This window comes from Magnolia sinica, chromosome 8 (assembly GCF_029962835.1).
Source record: "Magnolia sinica isolate HGM2019 chromosome 8, MsV1, whole genome shotgun sequence".
In the NCBI taxonomy this organism is placed as follows: Eukaryota; Viridiplantae; Streptophyta; class Magnoliopsida; order Magnoliales; family Magnoliaceae; genus Magnolia; species Magnolia sinica.
In genome coordinates this window covers 14127036-14153119 of record NC_080580.1, presented here as the reverse complement: position 1 = coordinate 14153119, position 26084 = coordinate 14127036, and the positions used below count along the sequence as shown (strand labels likewise).

Sequence of the window (26084 nt, the reverse complement as noted above, 5' to 3'; positions counted from 1 at the left end):
CTTTAGGGGCTGCTTGAACAAGCACGTGATCGATCGGAGGTGGTGCGGTGGGTGTGAAAAGTTTGCCCAGCGATTCGATTACTCCTATTCATAATTCTGATTGGCAATGTTACACCAGTAAATTAGAGATAGGGCCCCACCGAGTGTGCTAAACTATTGTTGGCTATTCTTTGTTTTTCTAATTTGGTAATGAGATAAGTGTCAGCATGCCATAAGTGAATTTGCGGCTCAATTCAAACCGAACAACTATGACCCCAAGCGACATAGTATATAATCAAGATCAAATGAAATTGACTGACTATTCAGCCACTCACTCGGTATGTAAATAGGATTGAGCGATATTCAAGGGGTAGAGTCCATCCTCCGATGATGGGTTATACCTTTGCCTTCCGTACTAAAGAACTTTTCAATGCATGGCCTTTCGATGGTTGTTGTAACCTTTTTTACACGACAGTCTTCTTTGCTTCTACTCCTACCATATGCCCTGTAACCGTAACTGCTTTTACAAGATCGTTCTTCAATTGACCACTTGATAGATGACATATTGTTGCTAGTTTCTCCAAATACATCATGCAAATCCATCTAAATCACTCCTAACTTACTCTCACTGGCTTTTGCAAGAGTTGACAACAACGGGATGAACACCTATTACAAAGAAAAGAAAAGCGTAATAAAAATCACATTATTTATCAAACTAAGCTGATCAGACGATGGTTACAAACATTGAAAGTTGCATAAATCAACGGCCACTTGAGAGAATTGATGCTTGAATCGAAGAAAGATATGGTAGCATGTGATCAACAGAACCTTCATCGCGGCCCAATATTAAAACGCTAACAATGAAATCATCCGGTAGCAGTTCTGGGAGAGGTGCGTCACCATCCAAATATTGCACGACTCGTCGCATGGTGGGCCTAGCCATCGAATGAGGGTGCGAACAAAGCAAGCCAAGCTTCATGACCAACTCCATTTCAACCACCACATAACCACTTTCCAATTTCGGGTCTGCAGCATCCAATATCGCCCCTCTCCTCCAACATTCCAATACCCAATCCACCAAGATCGACTCCTCTGCTGTTGGCCTTTTCCCGCAAGCGACCTCAAGCAAGAAGACTCCAAAAGCGAATACATCAGTGCTTTTGGTGGCCTTACCAGTTTTAGTGAGTTCCGGTGCAAGATAGCCGATGGTCCCAGCAACACGGGTAGTTTGAGGAATGGATCCATGACCATATAATCTCGCTAGGCCGAAGTCACCAAGCCGTCCATTCATTTCTCCATCTAATAAAACATTGCTAGCTTTGATGTCTCGATGAATAACGACTTGCTCCCAATCTTCATGCAAATAGAGAAGCCCTGAAGCTACTCCTTTGATGATTTCATACCTTCGACTCCAGTCAAGGATCATTTGGGGTTGATCAAAGAGGAATTTATCAAGACTACCGTTGTGCATGAGATCATAAACCAACAGAAGCTCCTGCTTGCGGCGGCAATAGCCAAGGAGTTGCACCAAGTTCCGGTGCTTAAGCCTGCCAAGGCTCACGACCTCCGCTACAAACTCTCTCATCCCTTGTCGCGATTCATGAGAGACTCTTTTCACTGCAACTTCGATTTTGGATATTGGCAAGATGCCTCGATACACCTTACCAAAACCTCCTGTACCCAGAAGCTCTTTATCTGTGAAGCCCCTCATGGCAATGGTTAGATCCTTGTACGAGAACCTGTGGGGTCCATTATCAAGCTCCCAATCTTCAAGCACTTCAGCAGATTTCTTCTTCCTTCTAATGATAAAGACAATACCTAAGATGGTAATCAAGACAACAACTGCTATGATTACAGGCAATGCAACCGTGATCAGAACCTTTGATTTCTTTCTAGATCTTTCATTCCAAGGAAGAGAAGCAAGGCTTGAAACATTAATAGCTGGAGCTTCTCCATTCATCTGAAAACTCCATCCAAGAACATAATGAGATGCAACAAGAACACCCGTAGCTGAAGAAAAACCAACATACATGGAATCCAAGATGATAGATGAAAGATCGATGGACAAAGACAAAAGCGGGCGGTTGGTTTTTGGTACACCGATTGGATATATCGTTACATTCAAATTGTTTTCTATGCCATTATACTCCACCCAAACTTGCATCGGCTCACTGCTTGTAAGACTCAAGTCGTTGAATTTGCCATTTTTGTCATGAAAATAACCAGCGGGAGAGGATTTGATAGACTTTAATCCATTGATATCAATTCCAACATGGTTATTGTCTATATCACCGGATTCTGCGTTCATGTAGGTGTCGAGTTCAACCGCGACAATTGTTGTCAGATGCCTTAAATCAGTTTTTTGGCATTGGTTGACCAGTCATGGCTTAGCCACGACTGGTCATAGAGAGCGGCTCGACTGGTCATAGCCTGCTCGACTCAAAGTCCAGTGGTTATGTATTTTGGTGTCCGAGATACTCGACTAGTCGAAGGGATGGCTTGACCGGTCGTAGCGGTCCTACGACCAGTCGTAGCCTCGGCTCGACTAGTCGTAGTTACGCAGATTCGCTTCCGAATCTGATGCAGACTGCGGAAATTTTAGTCAGTCTTTCGCAAGGTGATAAAGGAAGTTGCCTAATCTATAAATAGGGGTCCCTAGGGTTTTTTCTAGAGAGAATGAGAAATATTTCTAAAGGTATTCTAAAGGGTTCCTAGGGTTATCAAAGGGTGTAGTAAGGGTGAGATTCGAGGTTGTTCGAATTGGGTAAGTCCTCTCTCTTTGTAATTTCTATTTTTATAGTGGAGATTTGTCCCTGCCATGGTTTCCCGCGAGGGTTTTCCACGTTAAAACTATGTGTTCTCTTGTGTTTGCTTGGTGCCATTGTATTGCTATCCTAGTTCTAGATCTGTGTGATTCCGCAGGTCAAAATCCCAACAAGTGGTATCAGAGCAATTGTTGGGGCACAGATATGAATCTGAGGGATTAGTAATAATGGGAAGTACTAGGTATGAAATTGAGAAGTACTCAGGAAAAAATAATTTTGAGTTATGGAAGATCAAGATGATGAGTTCCTTAATCAAGCAAGGCAAAGATGGTGCTCTCGAGGAGCGAAAGTCTACTATGACTGATGATGATTGGAATACTCTTGATAAGAAAGCTCTATCATTGATCTGTTTATGTCTCATGGATGAGGTTCTCTACAATATCATGAGGGAGAAAACTGCAGCTAAGTTATGAGCAAAGTTAGAGGATGTCTATGTGAAAAAATCCTCTAAAAATCGCCTACACTTTAAGCGGCAGTGGTATAACTTCAAGATGGCAGAGGGTGGAGATCTGGAAGCTCACATCAGCAACTTTAATAAATTGCTTTGCAAATTGTTGGATATGGAGGAAGTGATGAAAGATGAAGAACAAGCATGTATGTTGCTAAATTCTCTCCCGGCATTGTATGAGTCATTCAAAGACACTATGTGTAGCATGAATAAAACCCTTAGTGTCGACACTGTTATCTCAACTCTCAAGGGAAAGCCATGAGAAAGCTCAACGTCAACATGGGGATATCTTCTGAGGTACTGCTTACAAGGGGTAGGAATTCTGAACAAGGTACAGGTTCTTCAGGTTCTAGATCCAAATCCAAGGGCAAGGGCAATGGAAAGGTAAAGTGCTGGAATTGTGGGAAAGAAGGACATGTGAAGAAGGATTGTGAAAATCTTAAATCGAAAAGAGAAGATTCTGAGGCTTTGTACAGAGAAGTCAATGCTGCCACGTCAGATGGATCGAGTAGATGTGATGGTGATGTTTTATCTGTGTCTTCGCTCAGACGGTCATACGATGATCGTAAGGACGAGTGGATGCTAGATACAGGGGAATCTTTTCACATGACTCCTCATCGGAGTTGGTTCACCAGCTACAGGGAGTGCGATGATGGACAGGTATTTATGGGCAATGGCACTGCCTGTAATGTTGTGGCTGTTGGTTCGGTGTGTATCAAGATATTTGATGGGGTGGAGCGTACCTTGACTGATGTCAGGCACGTTCCTGATTTGAGGTAGAATCTGATTTCTCTTAGTGTACTTGAGGCAAGAGGATGCAAGTACACAGGTATTGATTATGCTCTTAAAGTATCTAAAGGGGCACAGGTAATCATGAAAGCGCAACGACTCGGTAACTTGTACAGGTTGATTAAGAGCACTTCAAAAGGTGGAACATAAGCGGGTAGGGCAGCACTAAAAGAAATCCCACTTTAGCAACGAAAATTTTCATCGCTAAAAGTCAAATTTTCGTAGCTAAAAAGTTTTAGCGACGAAAATTTTCGTCGCTAAATTCGTCGCTAAAACACCGAGGTAGAAGGTTTTTATCGGCGAAAAATTCGAATCGTCGCCAAAGGCAATATTTTTAGCGACGAAAAGTTTCGTCGCTAAAAAAACATCACAAGACTTTTAGCAGCGAAAAGTTTCGCTGCCAAAAATATACATTCCACTTTTAGCGACGAAAATTTTCGTCACCAAAAAAATATCACAAGACTTTTAGCAACGAAAATTTTCGCTGCTAAAAATATACCTTAAACTTTTAACGACGAAAATTTTCGTCACTAAAAAAATTGTACAAGACTTTTAGTAGCGAAAATTTTCGCTGCTAAAAATATAAGTTCAACTTTTAGCGACGAAAATTTTCATCACTAAAAAAAACTTTACAAGACTTTCGCTGCTAAAAATATTCGTTCCACTTTTAGCGACGAATATTTTCGTCGTTAAAAAAACTAACAAGAGATATTCCTTGAACTTTTAGCGACAAAAACTTTCGTTGCTAAAAATAATGACAATACCTACAAAACTTTTACCTACGAAAATCTTCGTAGGTAAAAGCCTCTTACTCACTTTCACATCCAGCCCAAAATTGCTGGAATATTATATACACCTGATATATAATATATTTCATCATATTCACATTCACATCCATATAAACCCAAACTAGCCATCCAAACATAAAAGTACATTCATCTAAACACAAACAATCTTATCACATCACAAAGAGTTCAAAGAAGTTATTAAGAATAGAAACATGACCAAATGACAATAAGCCGGCTTATAAAAATAAATGGTTGAGATTTTTAAACCAAATTATCATTATGGTTTCAAGGAGGGTCCATTTATCTCCCCAATGTTGAGTCATCTCAAAAGCAAAGGATTAGCAAAAAGCCAAAAACCAAACAATAGTATTGCAAAGGACCAGTGCAGCTAAGTTACAATGAAGACAGCACACAGAGAAATGAAGAAATTACAACGATTGCTTTATATCGGGAGGCAAAGAGCACTAAGTACAATGCAGCTGAAGTCTTCACATATTGGTATATAGCAAAGTGTAGAAATTTGCACATGAAGATACCCTTAACATGCAATAACTAATAGATAGGGCTAAAATGTTTAGATCTTATGGCCTTATGACAATGACAGCCAAGAATAGATTGCAAAGTTTAAGTTACATGAACCTTCACATTATTGTAAGACTTAATTAGTCCCTTTCATTCCCACTCAACTGCACACATGGTTTATGGATGGTTCATTCCCACTCAACTGTACACATGTTTTTTATGGATGGTGAATCCAGAACTATACATCTGATGAGTCATAATGCATGTGGTTGTCCAATGCCACAGTACACAAGGATTGAGTTCATGTTCTGATGGGTTCCTTGCGTGTTTGGCAAGAAAAAAAAAACCTGGCTTAAAATGGTGTTACCTGATACCGAGCTATAACCTTTTCCTGAGAGAATCTACATACATATGAACCTGCAAAAATCAAGCAACAAGAAACATCTTAACGTGGACATAGAATTTCTTCATATTTCTAACATTTTTGGTTCTCAATCTCTACATCAGAAACTTATATCAGAAACTTCAGGTTTTCTTAGATTACTCAGTATTGCAAAACTCAAAAAATGATTTAGCCTCAAAGTAGACACCAACTTGGTGAAAAAGGCCACCACCAATCCACCAACAAAAAAGGGCATCCACCTAAATTTGGTTGTGAAAACAAACCTGTAGTAGATTTTATTGTTGCTCTGTAAGTTCTCAGCATTGAAAATCTGAAGATCATTGCTAGCATCACTTGATTTCTAGTACTTGAATCTTCATGCACTTGATTTCTTGGCTAGTACAAGAAAGCATGTGAAAGTATTAAAAAAGACACCCCAAGAACAAGTATTTTCCTATTTCTGAAATATGAAAAAAAAAAATGCAATTTGGATTGAAAGATGAGATGGACATATTAACTCTACCTGTCTTTTGCCTGTTTTTGAATCAGAACTTATGGGAGTATAGAATTTCTAGAATTTCTCAAGGCTAGGTAGCCTAGAGTGATAAAAATGCAATAAGGGTTCAATTTTAGGCTTCCATATTGGACGTTATCCATTTCAACTCAGTTTTCTGGTTTTTATCCAGTCTGTACAAAGATATAAAGTGAGACAAAAAATAAAAATAAAAATTGAAACTTGGTATAGATAGCTCATTCCTAGCAAAGAATTAAGATTGAGCAGGTTTTGCTTCAGTTTTCTGGGGAAATTAAACAGTATATGCATATGGTACATATCACCAATTGTGCCACTCGTTCAGCATTCCCACACTCATGCCAAAATCTGTTCTGGCTCTAGCTGCTAGCTAATGCTACGTCACTACCATGTGTTCACAAGTTTACCCTTTCCATTTATAAATGAATAATTTACAAATAAAAGTAAAAATAAATAAAATTTGTTGAGTCCCATTTAGCAAGCAAATGTGTGACATTTGTAGCATTTGTTGTCTAAAATGTAGCTACCATTAAAACATGAGCTAGAATTCAAATAGTGCACAATTCTTAATGTCTAGTTCTCATCCACCATATGGCATAAATGCATGGCAAGTTGGCAACCCCAGACAATACAAATTACCCTTTAAAAAAAACAAAGAGCATACAAAATAACAAATTGAGGCCCCATTGTTGAATGTAGCCCAAATCCACACTTGATTCTGCGATCTTAACAATCTGATATTGCTCATTGAATTCGGGCCTCTAGCCATTTTATTTGCTAAATGCCAATTTGATAGCTAAATGGTGTTGAACTACCATTGTATCTTCAGTTTAAATCTTTAGTGTTTCAGTAAGCACAATAATCAATAACTTAAATGTGCATTTTATTAAATGTAAGCACTTAAAAATTGCTTCCCAAGATCCTTCCATGGGTACTACACTACATTCTTCAGCATTGCGACACTGCATCCACATGGAACTAACCACGCATGCGCATTATATAGGAACACAATTAATAGCATAAGCACACATCCTAGCATGATCATGGGACCTGTGACTGCATAAACAACACATGACCATCAAGCAATATGCAAAGATCTGAAACAATCAAGTCAAGGACCTTAAACGAATAATTTCCACATAAATAGATTCCTAGTTGAATTCTTACCTCAAGCACAACATCAGGATTAATTTCTGAAAGGGTCTGAGCGTCTGTCTTGGTCATAATTAAAAGATATGTTGCTAAAGTGTTTGATTTCACAGATATTCAAAGCATGTATTTTTACTATTTGTCAAAAGATAGTGATATATCAGCCTTTTCGCTTCACAATCCCACAACCATTTGATGGGCTACGGACTTGGTATTTCATCTCATGAAATCAAAATAACTATTAAATAAGGGTAGCTAATGACCTGCTTCTTCTTTTTCAGCGACTCCTCTGCACCAGCTATCTTATCTGCACATGCTTTTCAAGATCAGATAGCATGCTCTTTTCTCTCTTCCCTGAAAACCAATGCAGTCTCGCATATCAATTAATAGTACTTTTTATGTGTAAAGTAAATTTCTAAAATTGTGATGTTTCCTAGCATTTACAGTTGGAAAGTAGCCATCAGTCACATGGCAGCAACGTTGCTTTCCAGTTGAACTTGAAAGGAATATTGCTGTCATTTGGAGCTCAGGTCATGAATGATGAGGGAATTAAGATTTGGTTATTTCCAAATTTTTAGACTAACAATTGCAGAGCTTTGCTAAGCAAACACTCGTGCAATAAAGCTCATGTACATGCCACAAATGTGCCAACATGGCACATGGATGCAAAATCCAATCCATCCATTAGGTTGGTCCAACCCTGTACATGTTTTCCCAAAAAACAAATCTGGTCCACTCGATACATAGGCCGCAAGATATATTGGGGCTTATGCCAAGATTGGAAATAGGTGGATGTGTTAGAGAACTTCAGCCAAGATTTTCAGAGCTGTACATTTGTTTGGATCTCGGATCTATCATGCCATGCCGACACATGAGCTCTATTACAACAGAGACCAAGAACCATGCAAGTTAGGATGGGTGAGTTGGTACAAGTTGAAGGCTCAAAAGGAGGTGGATGGAGGTAGCAAGAAAGTCCACCCAAAAAAGTCCTCAAATTTTCCCTAAAAGTCCTCAAATTCAAAGGCTGAAAATCCTCAAAGGCTGGTGGTCCCATGATCAGAAAAATCTATAAATGAAGTTTACCTCATGGTTGGAATGGTTGCCTTATTTTCTATGTCCTGTGAAACTGGTGAAGAGGTGGATGTAAGGCCTCTGTCGGTGCTTTGATTGACCCCATTATCCTTTCCAGTATTAGCATTCCTCCCACTACCAACATCTGATCATATGTAATTAAGTCAAGGACTTAAAACTTGGAAATATGACAATGGTAAAAATAATCAAAAAGAGATCATTCAAGTAGCTGATCAGCATAGTGCAAGTTCTGAATGAACAAACCTGATGGTGCAAATGCAATATGATGCAATCGTCGTCGATCACTAAAAAAAAAAGGTAAGGTCTTCAGCTCTAACCAAGTAGCATGAATTTTACAGTAGTAAAAGAAGGTTTGTTGAGAAAAGGTTGGAAGCCCCACGAGTCTCCTTAGAGATTAAGGCTTGCTACTCTCCAACAATCTCCACCATAAACATGGAACATATACATTTATATACATAAGAAAAGGATTCAAATGAACATATCCAATAAATGAGAACTGAGAAAATAAAAATCACCAAGAAAATAAATTTTTTTTTTTTAAAGGAAAACTAAATTCATACATTTTGGTGCAGTTCCCATAGAGACAAGTCCTGTATGAACCTGGCCCCCATGGTCCCAACTTGATCTAATTTTAGGCCTACAAGTCAAACACGGGCCTATTTTTAAGTCCACCAAATGAACAGGACAGGCCCAGTCCAATTTTGACAGGCCCACCAATTATACATGTCTTAGTCCTCCCACCCAATGAATCACGCAACAAACGTGTGAGTTTGCACATAGGAAATGCCTTTTCAGCCTTGAATGTATCCAAAGCCGCATATACTCCACCAATCTCACCTTGCCAAATCACTTCCTGCAGGTTCATAAAACAGTCAATCAAAAATTATTGAGTAAGAGTATTTTTCACAACATGGGCATGGATTATGTGGATGTGACCATGCCAAAAGAAGAACATAGTAAAGGGAACTGCAGAAATAATCAACCATGCTTTTGGAATGAGAGGGACCTTGGATTCATCCTTCATGTCAAATGTAGACATCGAAATCCCTGCTCATGATGGAAAAATAGATTATTATTATTATTCAATAAAGATCGACATAAATCCGGTACTACAGGCAGATTATGATACACAGCAGATAACCCATTTCTTTTTGACAGTCCAACCTTTTTTTTCTTTTTAAAGTACACCAGGACAACAAAGTCAACTGATTTTCTGCTCCCACTTAAAAGTTAGACAGTTCTTTAAAACTTGTAAAATCTGATAAGGATACAGAAAACATATATGAAGTTATTAGTGCAAAAGTCTACCTAAAGAGAGAACCAATTCACTGAATGCAATAGCCAAGCTATTGCAGTTGCATTCACCAGTCTTGGGTTTGAGTCACTTGACCAGTGCTAATGCCCATTTCAGAGTTATCTTAGTTTTCAATGTCTTTCTAAGAACTGAAATAACACACTACAGAAAATGTGAATGTCACAATTTGGTGAATCCTGGAGGGAGAACCATCACAGTTGAATGCAGTTACAGACTGGGTATTGATGATTTGAGTATTTTTATGAGTTTGCCAGGATCTAAAGAACCAACCTACAAAAAGATTATAAAGCTTTGGCAAATTTAGCAAATGCATGGCTAATGTAAATGGTGATGCCAAAGTCGAAACAAGAATGGAACCTGCAAGGGAGACATTATTAAGTGATTGCAACATGCTCATTTCTGTTTTGATAAATGAGCTCACTTGTCATTTGAAGCCAGTTTGATGGACTTTCTGCTTTCCACCTAATATAGAGTGGGGCTTCCATAGTTTCTGAATTGGGTGCATTTTTGCCATTGAAACAGGGCACAATTACCTAATATAGAGTGGGGCTTCCACAGTTTCTGAAATCTTGACTCTCTAGGAACCAAATATCTATTACAATGAGTTCATACAATGGACCAAAAGGTGAAGGGACTGAACTTGCCTTCTCTAGATGATGGGGAAGATAAATAACATCATGCATTGCCTTAATAGCAGCAACCCAAGATGATAACAGCACGAAATAAATGAGTTATCATAGGGCCGGATTTGAACAAAATCTACATGAGCTAGAAGTAAAATTGCATGGTGTTAACAACAAAAACAATAACAATTATGACACGATGAAATGGTTAAAAGCAAAATAATATTTTTTTTAGAGGAAAGATGTTGGCTGATTTCAGGAAATAACTGAGCCCATGGGTGCAACATCAGTTGCAAGCTCGCTGTTTTGCAGGAGTCAGTAAAATCATTTATAAGGAGAAGAGATTAAATTATGATCAATTTACATTCCACCTTCTTTTGGTCCAACCATGCCAGGAATGTATCTATGCCATGTACTACATCAGTTTGCTAGTTTCTGTTATAGTAGTGTAAGCATGCAAAGTACAAACAAACAACTAACCAAAAAGTAAACAGCTTATACTATGGAAAAAGTAAAATGTTTACACTATGGCTGTCTTCTTACAAGGAAGATGGAGTATAAGAAAAATAGCATTTGCCTTTTAGGGCTTGTTTTACATATTTATGATGGAAAAGAAGAAGAGAGGGAAAAAAAAATTGATACTTACTAATTCCTACAAAATCTCTAATCATAATGAAGCTTGATGATCCTATTCATCCATTCTACAGATCCATAATAGGCATATAGAGATTATTGTATGTCAAATAATATCCAAAGTGTTGGTTTCGGAAGATGGAATGTCTAATGTTCCCCGGCCTTGCCAGTTCCTTTAATCATCCATCTTTCTTTTACATGAGACCCACTAGAGACCTCATCAACCTGATTTTTGGCTACTTGGAGGGGTCCACTTGATGAATGCCCCAAACTCATACATGTTGCCACACTTGCATGTATTGGGAGTAGGAACCAAATTCCTACAATGATTAACCCTGCCAGGGCTCTAAGATAATATACAGATAGATGACAAGCACATCATTATTTAGTTAAAGAAAGCATACATAGTTTAATGGAATTCCATGAGTTCACCAAATACAATAACAGAATAACCATAATGATTTGAAGCAACCTGCATAAGATACCGAGAAATTAAAGCTTAAAAGAAAATACAGATTGGTAAAAATATAAATATACTAATGAAAACATGTGCACTTAGAAAACAACACAGGTTATAACAAAACCTCAATTATGAGATGGCTTCTTCTGTTTGAGTCACCAAAAGAGAGGGGGAAATTGATTTCCTTTTAACAGTTACATAGAAAACTACACTCGTAACCAACTCTAGATGGAAATTTATTTCCTTTTAACAGTTAGAGAATGATTGAAAGATTAAACCAAAACCAATCTAATGAAAGAGATGATATGACATTCAACCAAAAAAATAAAGTGCTAGAAGTGAAATTTCTTTTATTAGAATAATAAATGCATACAAAAAATATATAATTTACTATTAAAACCACCTAGACCCAAACTGGACAGTACCTAGACCTGATTTTTAATCAGGTCCTAAAGTTGAGACCTGAACCAGTCCCAATTGCTTAATGGGTCCCATAAATGAGACCCAGATGTATTACCATTGGGTTGGATTCATCAGATACCCATTGGCTGCCACACATGCAATTGAGTGCAATATTAGCCACATACCAAGTTGGTGCAAAAACTCTCTTGATTGTACTCATGTCTGGAATTCTCTAAGCCCAACCATGGAGATGTTTGCATATGTCCCTTTGGCAAGCTATCTCAATTAGCAGATATGGTGGTCCCTGGCACTGATTTCTGAGTGGGAAGCTTCTTCAGCCATTGGATGAGGGACACCCATTTGGATGTATATGCTATTGCCCCAACCCTAGTAGGGTTGTTTTGAATCCAACAGCAGGCCACAGACAAATCCATCACCAGCAGTTAGGCCTGAAAAACATATTTTCAGACGCAGCCTGATTAAGCAAGCAAGTCTTCTCAGTTCAGATAATTCGGCTATAATACTGACAAAATTCGGCAAAGAAATGTATTAAAAACCAAAACAGTTGATTGAGTTATTCAGATTTGGAGGGATGTTACTGCAATGTGCACGCTTCATGGAGTATCATGAAGTGCTAACTACGACATCCCCATTGCACATGTGATTCATGTCTATGGTTATCAAGACTGTTGATATCATGGGCCATAGTCCACGAGTCAAGGCAACTAGAAACCCATTCATGACATATAGATGGAAGATTAACAAAAGTTTGCATAAAAAATGAGCACTTGTCTACATTCAATTGGAAAACCCAATAAAGATTGGGGCTATTGGATCATCCAAAAACAAAGTTCAGGAAACTGAAAAGATCTTGCAGTGCTGTGACTGCAAAAGAGACAAAGTGAATTAGCAAATATTCTTTGGCATTTTCAAAATCCCGTTGTCTAAAAGTCTCGGGCATGGTGTCAGATTTTTGCTCTCTTGTTTCTCCTCTCAAATGCCTTAGAGCTTCCAATCCCTTCCATTGATCAAGGCGAGAGCTCTGCCTTCCCATGAGAGATGTGCTCATCCATGCAGAGCTTTCTTTTTTTGGATGATGTCTCACTTAGCTCATTCCCACTCACTGAAAATTCCACAAAGACATGCCATGGTTTGCAAACTATACACAAGCACCTAGAAAGAAACAAAAATATAATATAATGCTTACTGCAGGAAAATACACACACACACACACACACAAAATAAAAATAAATAAATAAATAAAAATAAAAATAGACCGCATTATTCTGATCTAGCTGTCTACACAAGTAAATTTGCCTGTATTGTACTACAGGCTATCCACTTCTTTAAATGGACCATCTTTTTACCAAATGATATTCCAAACAATAAATATGGTTAAACTAACCACAGTTCAACAAAAAATCAGATATGAATCAGATATGAATCAAATGATAACAGAACATTCCCCATTGCATTCAACAAAAAATCAGATATGAATCCCCCAAAAATCCCCAAATCTGTTAATTAGGGATTTTCAGATATGAATCCCCAAAAAATCAAAAAATCAGGGATTTTCGATTCTGAATCCTCAAATCCGAATCCCATACAGGCAAATTAGGGATTTCGAATCCCAAATCCAGAAATTAGGGATTTTCGTCAACGGTGAGAACGGTCAGAGAGAGAGAGAGAGAGAGAGAGAGAGAGAGAGAGAGAGAGAGAGAGAGAGAGATACCCGATCACGGTCCACCGATCCACCGAGAGAGACAGAGAGAGAGAGGATGCGCGAGAGAGAGAGCATCGAGAGAGACAGAGAGAGCGACAGAGAGATAGAGAGAGAGAGGGCGCGGTTGAGAGAGGGACCGAGAGAGAGAGAGAGAGGGTGCGCGAGAGAGAGGAGACAGAGAGAGTGAACGACAGAGAGACAGAGAGAGAGAGGGAGCGGTTGAGAGAGGGACCGAGAGAGAGAGGGGGGGTGCGCGAGAGAGAGGAGACAGAGAGAGTGAAAGACCGAGAGAGGAGAGTATATCTCCCTCTCTACTCGCGCTGACACCAACGCCCGTGGCTGGTGGTCGGTTTTGTGTGGGCCCCACGATGTTGTATGTGTTTCATCCCTGCCGTCCATCTATTTTTCCATATCATTTTATGGTATGAGACAAAAAATGAGGTATATCCCAATCTCAACTGGACCACATTATAGGAAACAGTGTTGAATGAGCATCGACCATTAAGTTACTTTTGGGAGCCATATACAGTTTTGGAACAATCTGCTATTTTTTTTTCCCTTCATCTAGGCATGTATGACCTAATCAATAGATTTAATGTCAAATAAAAAGTACAATGGACCTTAGAAGGGTTTTAATGGTGGATATCCAATCACTATTGTTATCATGTGGTGTGGTCCACCTGAGATTTATATCCCTCTCATTTTTGGTATCAAGCCCTAATTTTTTTATTTTTTTAAAAAAAAAAAAAAATTTATGTGAGGGAACACCAACACATCTCCCATGAATGTTGTTGCTCTACAAGGACTCTTTTATTTATTTATTTAGAAATGCTCCGGTGCCTATGAACACAATTAGTTATAGTGCTCCTATTTTTATTCAGAACCTAGACGGTCCAAACCATTGATCAATACGGTTCATCAGGTCTAATCCATATTTCATGAACTACCATGAAAATATCACACTGATTTAGTAAATTTCACCATTCGGTAAATGGAATTAAAAATGGACGGTCAAGATCATTTACGCAAAAATAGGTCCAATCAACATTTCGATTCATCCATTTGTTAGGATTATCATGGTTTGCTTATAATTATAAAGAATCACATTTGTGCAAGTGACAATTAAAAACCCATGTAATTCCATTTTTTTATCATCAATTAAGCTATTTTTGAATTTACTAGAATTTATTTCTATTTTTTCTCGTGGATTCGAGGAATCTTTATGAAGAATATAGAAAAGCTCCGTGGAATTGGAATAATTATCCACTTTGAGGAAGACAGTGATCGACCTCATCACGTCCATACCTGCGTCAGTCGCTATAAGGGTTTTGATAGAGAATGGTGCCCACCATACCATAGCCATCGAGGATGGGTTTAGAACTCGAAATACATCTTAGATGATGAAATAAACTGTTCATATTCTAGTCTATACTAAGAAGCATTCGCTGAACTAATGATTGTCTAGGACAGAAAATTTAGAACATTGAGAACTAAAGATCAAATGGCTCATATTCGAATCCATGCATGATAGGTTAGGTTCAACAATGAAGCATTGCTACCATAGCATCTATAGCATGATTATAACAAAAACAAGGGAGATCATAGTTTAGGAAGCAAAACGGATTGAAAACCCACCCCAGCAATGTATGCTGATAAGGGGCACCGTGAGTTGTCAAAATCCTCACTGCAAAATGCATGCTAAGGGATGGATGACGAAATGCATCATGGGAAGTTCTTGTGACCAGAAGCTGTGGGCCCACAGAAATGCAGTAACAAAACCACTTTGTTCATGATTTTCTCAAGCTCATAATGGGACAGGGTCTAAAAATCGGGTAGATTCAAAACTAAGCTAGGCCACTCCGAGTGAAATACTGAGAATGGAAACGTCCACCATTGAGACTTCCTAGAACCCATTATGATATTTATACACCATCTCAACCGTTAATAAGGTTATCACCACACGAATAAAACCATGGGCACAAATATCATCCCGATGTCCTACCAAGTTTCCAATGGTGGATGTTCCATCCCGGCTGTTTTGTCTGACGTGTGGCCCACTTGAATTCTAGATCTGCCTGATTTTTGAACTCTTTTATGGGCCCATATAGCTTATTACCATTGAAGCGGATTGCGTAGTAACTCACTACGAGTAAACTCTATGAGGTCCACCATAATTTATGTATTTTATCCTCTCCATCCGTTAATTTTAACAGATAAATTTTGGGATTGAGACTAAAAATGAGGCATATCCAATGTTCATAAGGACCACACAACAGGATACAATTGAATTGAACATCTACAGTTGAAAAATTCTTGGGAGCCCTAGAAGTTTTGGATCAAGCTTATATTTGTGTTTTAACTTCATCTATGTCTGCATGATCTTATGAACAGGTTGGATGACAAATAAACATCACTGTGGGGCCTAGAAAGGTTTTTACGGTGGAAATTATTATCCCCATTGTTTCCAGTGATATAATCCACTTGATCTTTTGGGCTCAACTCCTTAAATTAGACAGAAAAATGGATGGATGACATGGATAGACCAAATACATTCAGGGCCTGTTTGGCCAAGCAGATTAAGAGGGATTAGGAGGGATGGGATGGTAAAATCCCATGATATGCCAAACAAGCCAAACAAACCCGATGAATTTGTCCCGGGATATGGCAAACCCATGGATCACCATGATGTTTTAGTATAATATATTTCAAAAAATAAAAATAAAAATACAAATTCTGAATTTTTATTTTCAAAATCTCAAAAATTCTCATATTTTAATTTTTCTCCTCAAAAATTTCAAAATGTTGATTTTTTTTTCTTCCAAAAGCATCATTTTGTTTTCAAAGTTTTTCTCAAACATTGTCATATTTTTGCATTTTGCTCCATTTTTTTGTTCAAATCATACCAAATTAGTGCCAATAGGTGAGAAATGCTTGATTCTTCATGTTTTTCCAACAAAATCAAGGATTTGAACATTTGATTTCAAAATCTGAGGGCAGGTGATCCAATTTGGGAGAAATTGGTGAATTTGATTTAAACATCTGAAGTTATTTACTGTTCAATCTGAATTGATTAAATTGTCCAAAAAGAGTTGATTAAAGGTTCAATTAGTGGATCTCTCTAATAATTTAGTAATTTTATTTTTCACAGATAAATTTTAATTTACATTTAAAAATAACATTTTTTCCAAAATGTATATTTTTTACTCTTTTAATAAAATATCATTTTTATTATAAAATATTTCAAAAAAAATTAAAATACAAATTTAGAATTTTTATTTTCAAAATCTCTAAAAATTTCTCATATTATAATTTTTTTCTCAAAAATTTCAAATTTCCTATTTTATCTTCAAATTACTTTTAGCGACGAAGATTTTCGTCGCTAAAAATATTATTAGCGACGGTTTTGGTTTGTCGTTAAAAGTCAGGGCCAAAAGTAAACTGAAATACAAAACACTTTTGAGGGAGTAAATTTCTATTTTTTAGCTACGAAAATATTCGTTGCTAAAACTCTTAGAGGGAAAATTTTTAAAAAAGTGGAAAATTACTGTTGTCGCTAAAAATCTTACAACTTTTTTAGCAACGAAAATATTCGTTGCTAAAACTCTTAGCGGGAAAATTTTTTAAAAAGCGGGAAAATTAATAGCGACGGTCTTGGTTCGTCGCTAAAAGTCAGGGCCAATTTTAGCTACGAAAACTTTCATCGCTAAAAGCAGACTTTTGATAAAACTCTTTTGGAAATTACTTTTAGCAACGAAACTTTTCGTCGCTAAAAAAATTATTAGCGACGGTTTTGGTTCGTCGCTAAAAGTCAGGGCAAAAAACATTCGTCGCTAAAACTCTTAGCTGAAATTTTTTTTAAAAAGCGGGAAATTACTTTTAGCGACGAACTGTTTCGTCGCTAAAAATCCGATACACGATTGTTAGCTACGAAAAGTTCCGTAGCTAAAAGTAATCATCCAAAAAATGTTTTGAGCCTATAGCGACGAATATTTCCGTCGCGAAAAGTCTCGTCCACGATTTTTAGCTACGAAAACTTTCGTCGCTAAAGGTACTCTTTCAGCGACGAAAATTTATTTCGTCGCTGAAAGTCACTTTTAGCGACGAAAAAAAATTTCATCACTAAAAGTTTCGTCGCTAAAAATCCTCTTTCTTGTAGTGCAGGAAGGCTAAGACATGCGGACATGGATATAGAGCAGGTGGAGCAACCACCTATGAGAAGAATCACACGGCATAATCGTAGGATATCGGCGTGGTATATGGACGACTCTAATATCGCAGGAGATTCATCTTCTATTCAGATAGCTCTAAGTGAGCTTGGTGCTGAGAAGTGAAAGGAGACTATGGGCGATGTGATGGATTCGTTGTACCAGACCGACATATGGGAGCAGGTGAAACTTCCAGTGGGCTGGAAAGCGGTTGAATGTAGGTAGATCTTCAGGAGGATACAGCATAGATATAAGGCGAGGTTGGTGGCGAAGGGTTATGCTCAAAGAGAAGGGATTGGCTTCTCAGAGATGTTCGCACCGATGATATAGCAGGTGTCTATTAGATCTGTGATTGGCGCTGGTTGGCCAATATGATCTTAAGCTGGAAGGATGAATGTGAATTCTGTACTTCTGCAAGAGAAAGTGAAGAGCAGATCTACATGAAGCAACCAGAGCGGTTCGAAGTTAAAGGGGTTAAGAAAAGACTTTGCAGGAGGTCGTGGTTCGACCTGTCGCCTAGGCAGTGGTTTAATTCCTTCATGGTGAGTCAGGAATTGATGACATGTAGATCAACAATTATGACATGTCTGCAATTAATGTAATGAAGACTTAGTTAAGTGAGACATTCAGGATGAAGGATCGGGGGAGCTGCAAAGATGGTTCTCGGCATTGAGACTAAAGGAGGAGTAGGCTTTGGTAATCATAGGAGGAATACCTTATGTGTAGGTATTGATCAAGGATGTGATGGGTCAGGTAAAGCCGGAGAGCGTTCCCTACGCGTCTCTCCTCAAGTTTTCCTCAGGACATGTCCCAAAACAGATGAGAAAAATCAGGATATCTCATGAGTCTTATTTGAATGCGATTGGCAGTGTATGGCATGGTCTGGATTAGACCAGTTATTTCACAGGCTATTAGTGTTGTGAGCAAGTATCCCAGCAAGCAATATTGGGTAGCGGTGAGATGGTAAGAAGACTACGTCTTTCCTTTTAAGAAGACAGGAACAAAGATGGTTGGGCATGTGGATTCTGATCTGACGGACATGCTTTTCTAGATCGTTCCTGTAAAGAAGTTCAAGGTCTGTGAAACTTCTCTGGGCTTGGCGATGGCAGAAAAGAAGGACGGTGTGTGCACGAGAAGCTATGATTCAATGAAGAAATAAGAGAAGAGATCAAGGAGCTACACGATTGAAGATTAAAGGCATGGTGAAAATTGTTGTCAAATGCCTTAAATCAGTTTTTTGGTATTGGTCGCGGCTCGACTAGTCGTAGCTCACTCGACTCAAAGTCCAGCGGCTATGTATTTTGGTGTCCGAGATACTCGACTGGTCGAAGGGATGGCTCGACCGGTTGTAGGGGTCCTACGACCAGTTGTAGCCTCGGCTCGACTAGTCGTAGTTACGCAGATTTGTTTCTGAATCTGATGCAGACTACGAAAATTTTAATCAGTTTTTCGCAAGGTGCGAAAGGAAGTTGCCTAATCTATAAATAAGGGTCCCTAAGGTTTTTTCTAGAGAGAATGAGAAATATTTCTAAAGGGTTCCTAGGGTTATCAAAGGGTGTAGTAAGGGTGAGATTCGAGGTTGTTTGAATCGGGTAAGTCCTCTCTCTTTGTAATTTCTATTTTCATAATGGAGATTTGTCACTTTGTGCCATGGTTTTTTCCCACAAGGATTTTCCATGTTAAAACTGTGTGTTCTCTTGTGTTTGCTTGGTGTCATTGTATTGCTATCCTAGTTCTAGATCTGTGTGATTCCGCAGGCCAAAATCCCAACAACAATATGACTGGATGGATTCCCATTGTTGGTAACATTGAAGAGGCCGAGATGATGGCCAGGAAGAGCTCCAGAGAGATTATTTGAAGGGGAGATTACGAATGCCATTCCGTCTCCTTTTAAGTCATTGTTGTCAGGGCCGATTGCGAAGATGAAAGTTGTAGAGAAAGAGAAAACATTACCATTTGAAGAGTTCTTGAAGCTAAGGGGTGTAGAGAAGAAGGCATGACTGCTCTCATATTGCTCAGCTTCAAATGTCCTGTTGGTGTGATTGATGCTCCACCACTCAGGTTGTAGGATCCTCCACCACTCAGGTTGTTGAATCCATTGAAAATGAAATTGTTGAACTGGGACTCCGCAACATAGATGATGAGAAACAGAGGGATAACCTTCAAAAGCATAGCTGAAATCTACCCAAAACCTCAAACTAGACAGGCTAGGAAGGCAACCATAGGAACGGGCTGATGACTTTCTATCCTAACAAAGTTGCATTCAGTAAATAATGAGTTCGATTGGGACCCATGCGCTGAGATGGTCTATTGAACTGTTCACGGTCTGAACGGAATGGATGGCAGTGAAATTCAAATTCACAGCATCTCACATTCAACTCAAAAATTCAAAGGCAAGAGTCATCATTGAATGTACGGCTGCAAACCCATGCGCTGAGATGGTCATATTCGAGTTCAATCCTACATGGAGTAGAACGTAATTGAGCCCGAGGTGCATCAAAAAACAGAAAAGAAATTACTCTGACTTGAGAAAACTTGTCAGTCAAAGTGCAAACAGTAAATCAGCAATAATTTTTTATTTGATAATCCTTAAGGTGCACGACTAATGAATTCTGACTGGAACCGGTCATCCGAACCAACCAATCCTATGAGCGAGTTGTGTCGCTTCATTTTGTGGGAAAATGACTCTTTTCTATTCAAAATTGTCAATTTTTGAAAAACTTAATATTATTAATAAATTTTAGACCGCATGTATATCTTTCATTCTATAACTTTCGTATGTGATGTTTTCTTAAGATTTGTTTTTTATTATGTTAAGAATCATCTTGCGTAATTAAATTAGAACTTTTTATTTTTAGTAAGTTTTATTATTTTGAAAAAAAAAAATCAGTTTATTTACATTAGGATTCCTAAGTAGATTTGTGTTTTATTATTTAAAGCCTTGTAAGCTCGTTTTAAAGACCAGCTTCAATAAAATAATTTGAATTTACTTATTTCTTGTGAATTCAAGAGCATTACACTTTGTTGATTCAAGGTTCATATCATGTAGAGGAGACGGTATTTGTCTTCTTCCCTTTTCTGCACCCTTCCCTACATCGTAATTCATTCATGTAAAATAGTCAATGTTCGTCCTCTTCTCTTTTCCACAACCTTCCATGTGTCATGGTTCGTTTAGGTAGAGGAGAATGTGTTCGTCCTCTTTTCCTTTTCACAATTTGTCACTAATGTTCATAACCTATTTTTTCTTTGACCACTTAATCAACACTTGGATCTTATTCTTATATATCATATGGTTAGCACTGAAATCAAAGATGAAAAGGGCACAACTTATATACATAAAAATTTAAGTGGGTCCATTGATTGGGCCACATGCAAATGCCACATGCATTCCAAGTCGTTTTGCAAATGTATGATCATACATTCATCCAATAACATGACATATGTTGAAATGTTTGGAAAATTTGTGTTTAAACATTTAATGAAAATAATCAAGTAACATGATCCAATGTTTAAAAGTTAGGAAGACATATAAGAGCATTAGTTATAATAGTAAAGCTAATGGAAGTGGCTTTTAAACCTATTGTTTAATTGAAAAATGGATTTCATATTAAGTGATATATATGCCCTATCTCACTATAACACATAGGAGGCTGACGGTTGTTATAATAGGTTCGATGATGTTTCTTTTTTCTACAATTCACAACTGAAGGCAAATTGAAGGAGTAATTCTGACATATCTGTAGCTCGTGTAATGATAATCTGGATATGGAAAGAGTCTTCCAAGCTGCTTAATGAAATGAAAATGTTTTAGTTTCAGTTTAAACTATCAAATAATTAATAGCTAATCCAATAATCACAGTCGATACTTACAAGTACGTAGACTAGGAAGGCGATTTGTTAGGAAGTTGCTGACCTATTGTATTTAGCTAAGGGGATGTACAAGAAAGAAAAAATGACAAAAAAGAAATATGAAAATTAAAGATTAAACTTCCACATCTAAGGTTCCAATCCAAAGTAACACCTAGAGATGGATGATTTCAATCATCAGCACTTTTTTACATGCAGGCCTTCTTCAATGCTACTTGTTGGCGGGTGAGTTGGTACTTACATGAAATAAACATAATCGAAATGCCGACTGATTCGAAACCATAATTGTTCTTAACAATTAGGTCATGAACGATTTCGAATTGACCCAAATAATGGATGAAAACATTTAAACCATAGATGTACAAATGACAAATATTCTAACAATACCAAACCCTCGTTGTTTTATTGCCTGGAATTACAATCCAGAATGATATCTTCACGTGAACTCAAACAATCACTGTCCACAATGAAATTTTCAAAAAGACAATTAACATGAATTTAAAATGGCAAAATCCTTACATATGAAGGATTTATAGGGTAAACACAGACCAGATGACATGCAACATGTAATTTAGGGAAGCCGAAAATCCTGCTTCCTTATTCTCCAGCGGCCAATCGACAAACCCTATAATTGGCGACAAAACGTTACTCCAAGATTTCACCATTAACCCTCTACTCTTTACAAAGTAGCATACTTATCTTGGATCGTGACTCCACCCACCAACGAATGCGTCCCTTAACCTCCACCTCTCCTCACCTTCTATATATATAAGGATTTCTCCTTCTGATCTTCGACTATAATGAAGAATGAAAGCTATGCGGTCAACTTCATCTCACATCTGGGTAGAGTTGAGCCTTACTTCTTCGTATCTCTAAAATTTGGAAGGCAAGCCATGCAGTTTGAAGATAATTTTGTTGTAAGATTGCTCGTCATAATGATGACAACTGTGAGACATGAGAGAGGATTAGGTGAGACCCGGATCCACCTTTGTCAATGTACCCTTGCCTATGGGGCTTACAGTGATATATGAATCTTAAATCCACAATCCAACCCTTTTGAAAGCTCATTTTAGGGCATGATCCCAAAAACGAAGCTAACTTAAATCTTAAGTGGACCACACCACAATAGATAGCCGTGATTGAAACCCCACCATTAAAAACTTCATGGATTCCATGGAATGTTTGTTATCCATCCAACTTGTTGATAAGGCCGCAAACACCTAGATGAAGAGATCACACAAATATCATCTTGATCCAAGGCTTTTGTGACCCACGAGAAGTTTTTAACCGTCAATCACCATTATTTCCTATACTATGGTCCATTTGGGATTTGGAACAACTTCATTTTTTGGGTGGGGCCTTAAGATGATCTTTCAATACGAATGGATGGCATGGATGTACTCACATGCATCACAGTTGGGGCCCACAGTCAGGGGTCCCACTCACCTCGGTGGATCCAGGTCCCACCTAATCCCCTCCCGTGCGATAAGGATGCACGCGTATTTCTTGCGAAAGCTGTCAGATGTGATGTTCCTCCGTTTGGGATGCAAGGTAGAGCCCACCATGATGTTTTCGAAAAATTCACCCCGTCCTTCCATTTGTTGAGAACATTTTAGGACATGAGAATAAAATTATAAAGAGTTTCCTACAATTGGGCACAATCTTGATCATGTCTATATGCCATCCAAACCGTTTATAAGGTCATTCCCACTGGGACAAAGTGATAACACTAAAACCTTAGTATGATATGAAACAACAATCAACATCATGCGAATGTTTAGGCGATGGTCAGTGACAATGGCTATTAATTTCATCTCGTAAGGCCCCATCGTGTATTTGGATCCACCTGATTTTTGGGCTATTGTCCTAAAATGATATGGAAAAACGGATGGACGGAGTGGATTTTTTATCCTAGAAAATGGTGCGTCCTACCTATCATCCTAGTGCAATAACATCCTACAAACCACTCCTCCCACGTAGTCCGCGTCCCACGTTACATTCAATTGTTTTTTTATGCCATTATACTCCACCCAAACTTGCATCGGCTCGCTGCTTGCAAGACTCAAGTTGTTGAATCCTCCATTTCTGTCGGAAAAATAACCAGCGGGAGAGGACTTGATAGACGTTAATCCATTGATTTCAATTCCGACATGGTTACGGACAATATCATCGAACTCCGGGTTCTTGACGGTGTCAAGTTCGACTGCGACGACATGAGTGGATGGATCCCCATCGTTGGTATGATTGAAGAGGCCCAGATATTGGGAAGGAAAGGCTCCAGGGAGATTATTTGAAGGGGAGATGACGAATGCCATACCGTGTCCTTTAAAGGTACCGTGATCAAGGCCGATTGCGAAGATAAATGTAGTAGAGAAAGAGAAAGCACTACCATTTGAAGGGTTCTTGAAGCTAAGGGGAACAGAGTAGAAAGCATAACCACGCTCAAAATTTGTGCCGTCGGTCAGCCTAAGATGGCCTGTCGGTGTGATCGATGCTCCACCACTCAGGTTGTAGAGTTCAGTGAAGTTGAAACTGTCGACTTGGGACGCCGCAACATCGACGAAGAGAAACAGAGCGATAACCTTCAAAAGCATAACTGAAATCTAACCAAAGCCTCAAAGCAGGCAAGCTAGGAAGGCAACGACAGGAATGGGACATGTTGCATTCAGTAAATAATGAAGAGTTCCGTTGGGACATCTATGGATCAGAACCGTTCACGTTCTGAATGGAATGGATGACTGTAACATGACTGTAGCAATGAAATAAAATTTACAGCGGCTTACATTCAACTCAAAGGCGAGAGTCATTATTGAACCATGGTTAATTTATGATAGCAAAGGGAAGATGGACGGTCCCAATCACTGGACCATACTCACATGTGGCATCTCCGGGTAGGCAAAACGAACTCATAATTAAGAAATTGCTAACAAAGAGCACGCTGATCCACAGCTCAAGTGGTAGACTGAGTGAAGATACCTCGTTAGCTCCTGGGGCTATATTTATTTGCCATCCAACTTGTTCAACCTGTTGATAAGGCCACAAAGAACTGGGGGAAGGCCCCCACCTCCTCAACACACACACATAGTCGAATGCTCAGCTGCGCACCAATTCATACGGAACACAGTGAAAATTTTCCAAGAAAATTAGGCGCATGTGACACGTGTGCAGATGAACATGCCTTTATATATAAGGAATGCTCACCTGTGCACCGACGGCACACCTTCTTACGTGAGCACCAGTGCACACCCTCGTACACATGTCATGGGCACATAATTTGAATGGTCCACATGATGCGCCACTCCTTGAAACCTCACAAGCCTAACTTTCAGACCATCCAAAACTTTAGTAAGCCATAGCAAAAAAAATGCAAATCAATGGAGGAAATTGTTTCCTTTTGCCATGGCCCACCAAAGTTCTATATCAGGCTGAAAGTTGGGCTTGTGAGGTTTCAAAGGGTGCCGCATCACATGGACCACTCAAATTATATGCCTATGATAAGTATGCAAAGTTGCGCACTGGTGCTCACATATATAAGGTGTGTAGGTGAGCATTTATATATACGTGTGTGTGTGTGTGGGGGGGGGGGGGGGAATGGTTATATTCGGTCGAGCTCATTGGAACTTCCCATGAGGTTGAGCTGCATGGCCCCACCGTGATGCGTGTCGAACATCAACACCGTACATTTGATGGGTCCCCTTTAAATGATGGGATATCCCAAAAATTAGCCGTATAAGGAAGTCAGATGGGCCATACCATCTAAAATAATGTGAAGACATGCCTAAAACATATAAAAGCACTAGGTGGGGCCCACCTAAAACTTGGATGCGTCTGGAACTTGGTCTGATCCCTCATACAAGTGGGACACACATAATGGATGGGCTGGATTTGTGAACCACACCTAAGTGGGCCCAACAAATGATTATGAATGTTTTAATGGGAGGATAACCCCTTTCAACTTATGTATGTGGTGCGGCGCACACAAGTCATGGATTGACTTGATTTTTAAGCATAAGGCCCACCATGGAATGTTGTATCTGACTAATGGGATAGATGTCCAGCACGCATCAAGGTGGGGACCACACAGCTCAACATCATGGGCAGTTCACATGAGCTCGACCGCATGGAACCATATCTTAAAATGATACGGATAAATGGAGAAATAGATGGACGGTGTGGATAAAACACATGCATTTATGTGGGCCTCACATAGTCTTAAAACCACCATAAATGGTGGTGAGCTCTTCACTTCAAATCAGCCTCCACGCTCTATCGTAAATTACATTTACATTATGGTGGTTCAGTTGGGGGTGAGCGCACCATAATGTATTTTTAAAGTCCAATTGACCCATT

At 38.8% G+C, this 26084-nt stretch overlaps 2 protein-coding genes across 6 annotated transcripts; both read right to left on the bottom strand.

Moving 5' to 3' along the window:
• Positions 1 to 583: 583 nt before the first annotated feature.
• On the bottom strand, positions 584 to 24384 carry LOC131252939 (L-type lectin-domain containing receptor kinase SIT2-like). The gene is made up of 3 exons (XM_058253737.1): positions 23797 to 24384; positions 11563 to 11575; positions 584 to 2150 (listed from the first exon to the last, which is right to left on the bottom strand). Exons 1-3 carry the CDS (start codon positions 24326 to 24328, stop codon positions 740 to 742), a joined length of 1956 nt encoding a protein of 651 aa, XP_058109720.1. The 5' UTR covers positions 24329 to 24384; the 3' UTR covers positions 584 to 739.
• LOC131252937 (intermediate cleaving peptidase 55, mitochondrial-like) lies at positions 8482 to 10751 on the bottom strand. 5 transcript variants are annotated; one of them, XM_058253735.1, is made up of 6 exons: positions 10179 to 10751; positions 10033 to 10091; positions 9713 to 9764; positions 9513 to 9553; positions 9221 to 9359; positions 8482 to 8630 (listed from the first exon to the last, which is right to left on the bottom strand). In XM_058253735.1, the coding sequence occupies exons 1-6, from the start codon at positions 10216 to 10218 to the stop codon at positions 8494 to 8496; spliced, it is 468 nt and encodes a 155-aa protein (XP_058109718.1). In that variant the 5' UTR covers positions 10219 to 10751; the 3' UTR covers positions 8482 to 8493. The 5 variants fall into 5 exon arrangements, 4 of the variants coding, with proteins under 4 accessions (XP_058109718.1, XP_058109716.1, XP_058109717.1 ...); XM_058253733.1 differs by having other exon boundaries at positions 10033 to 10751; XM_058253734.1 differs by having other exon boundaries at positions 9248 to 9359; positions 10033 to 10751.
• Positions 24385 to 26084: the final 1700 nt, after the last annotated feature.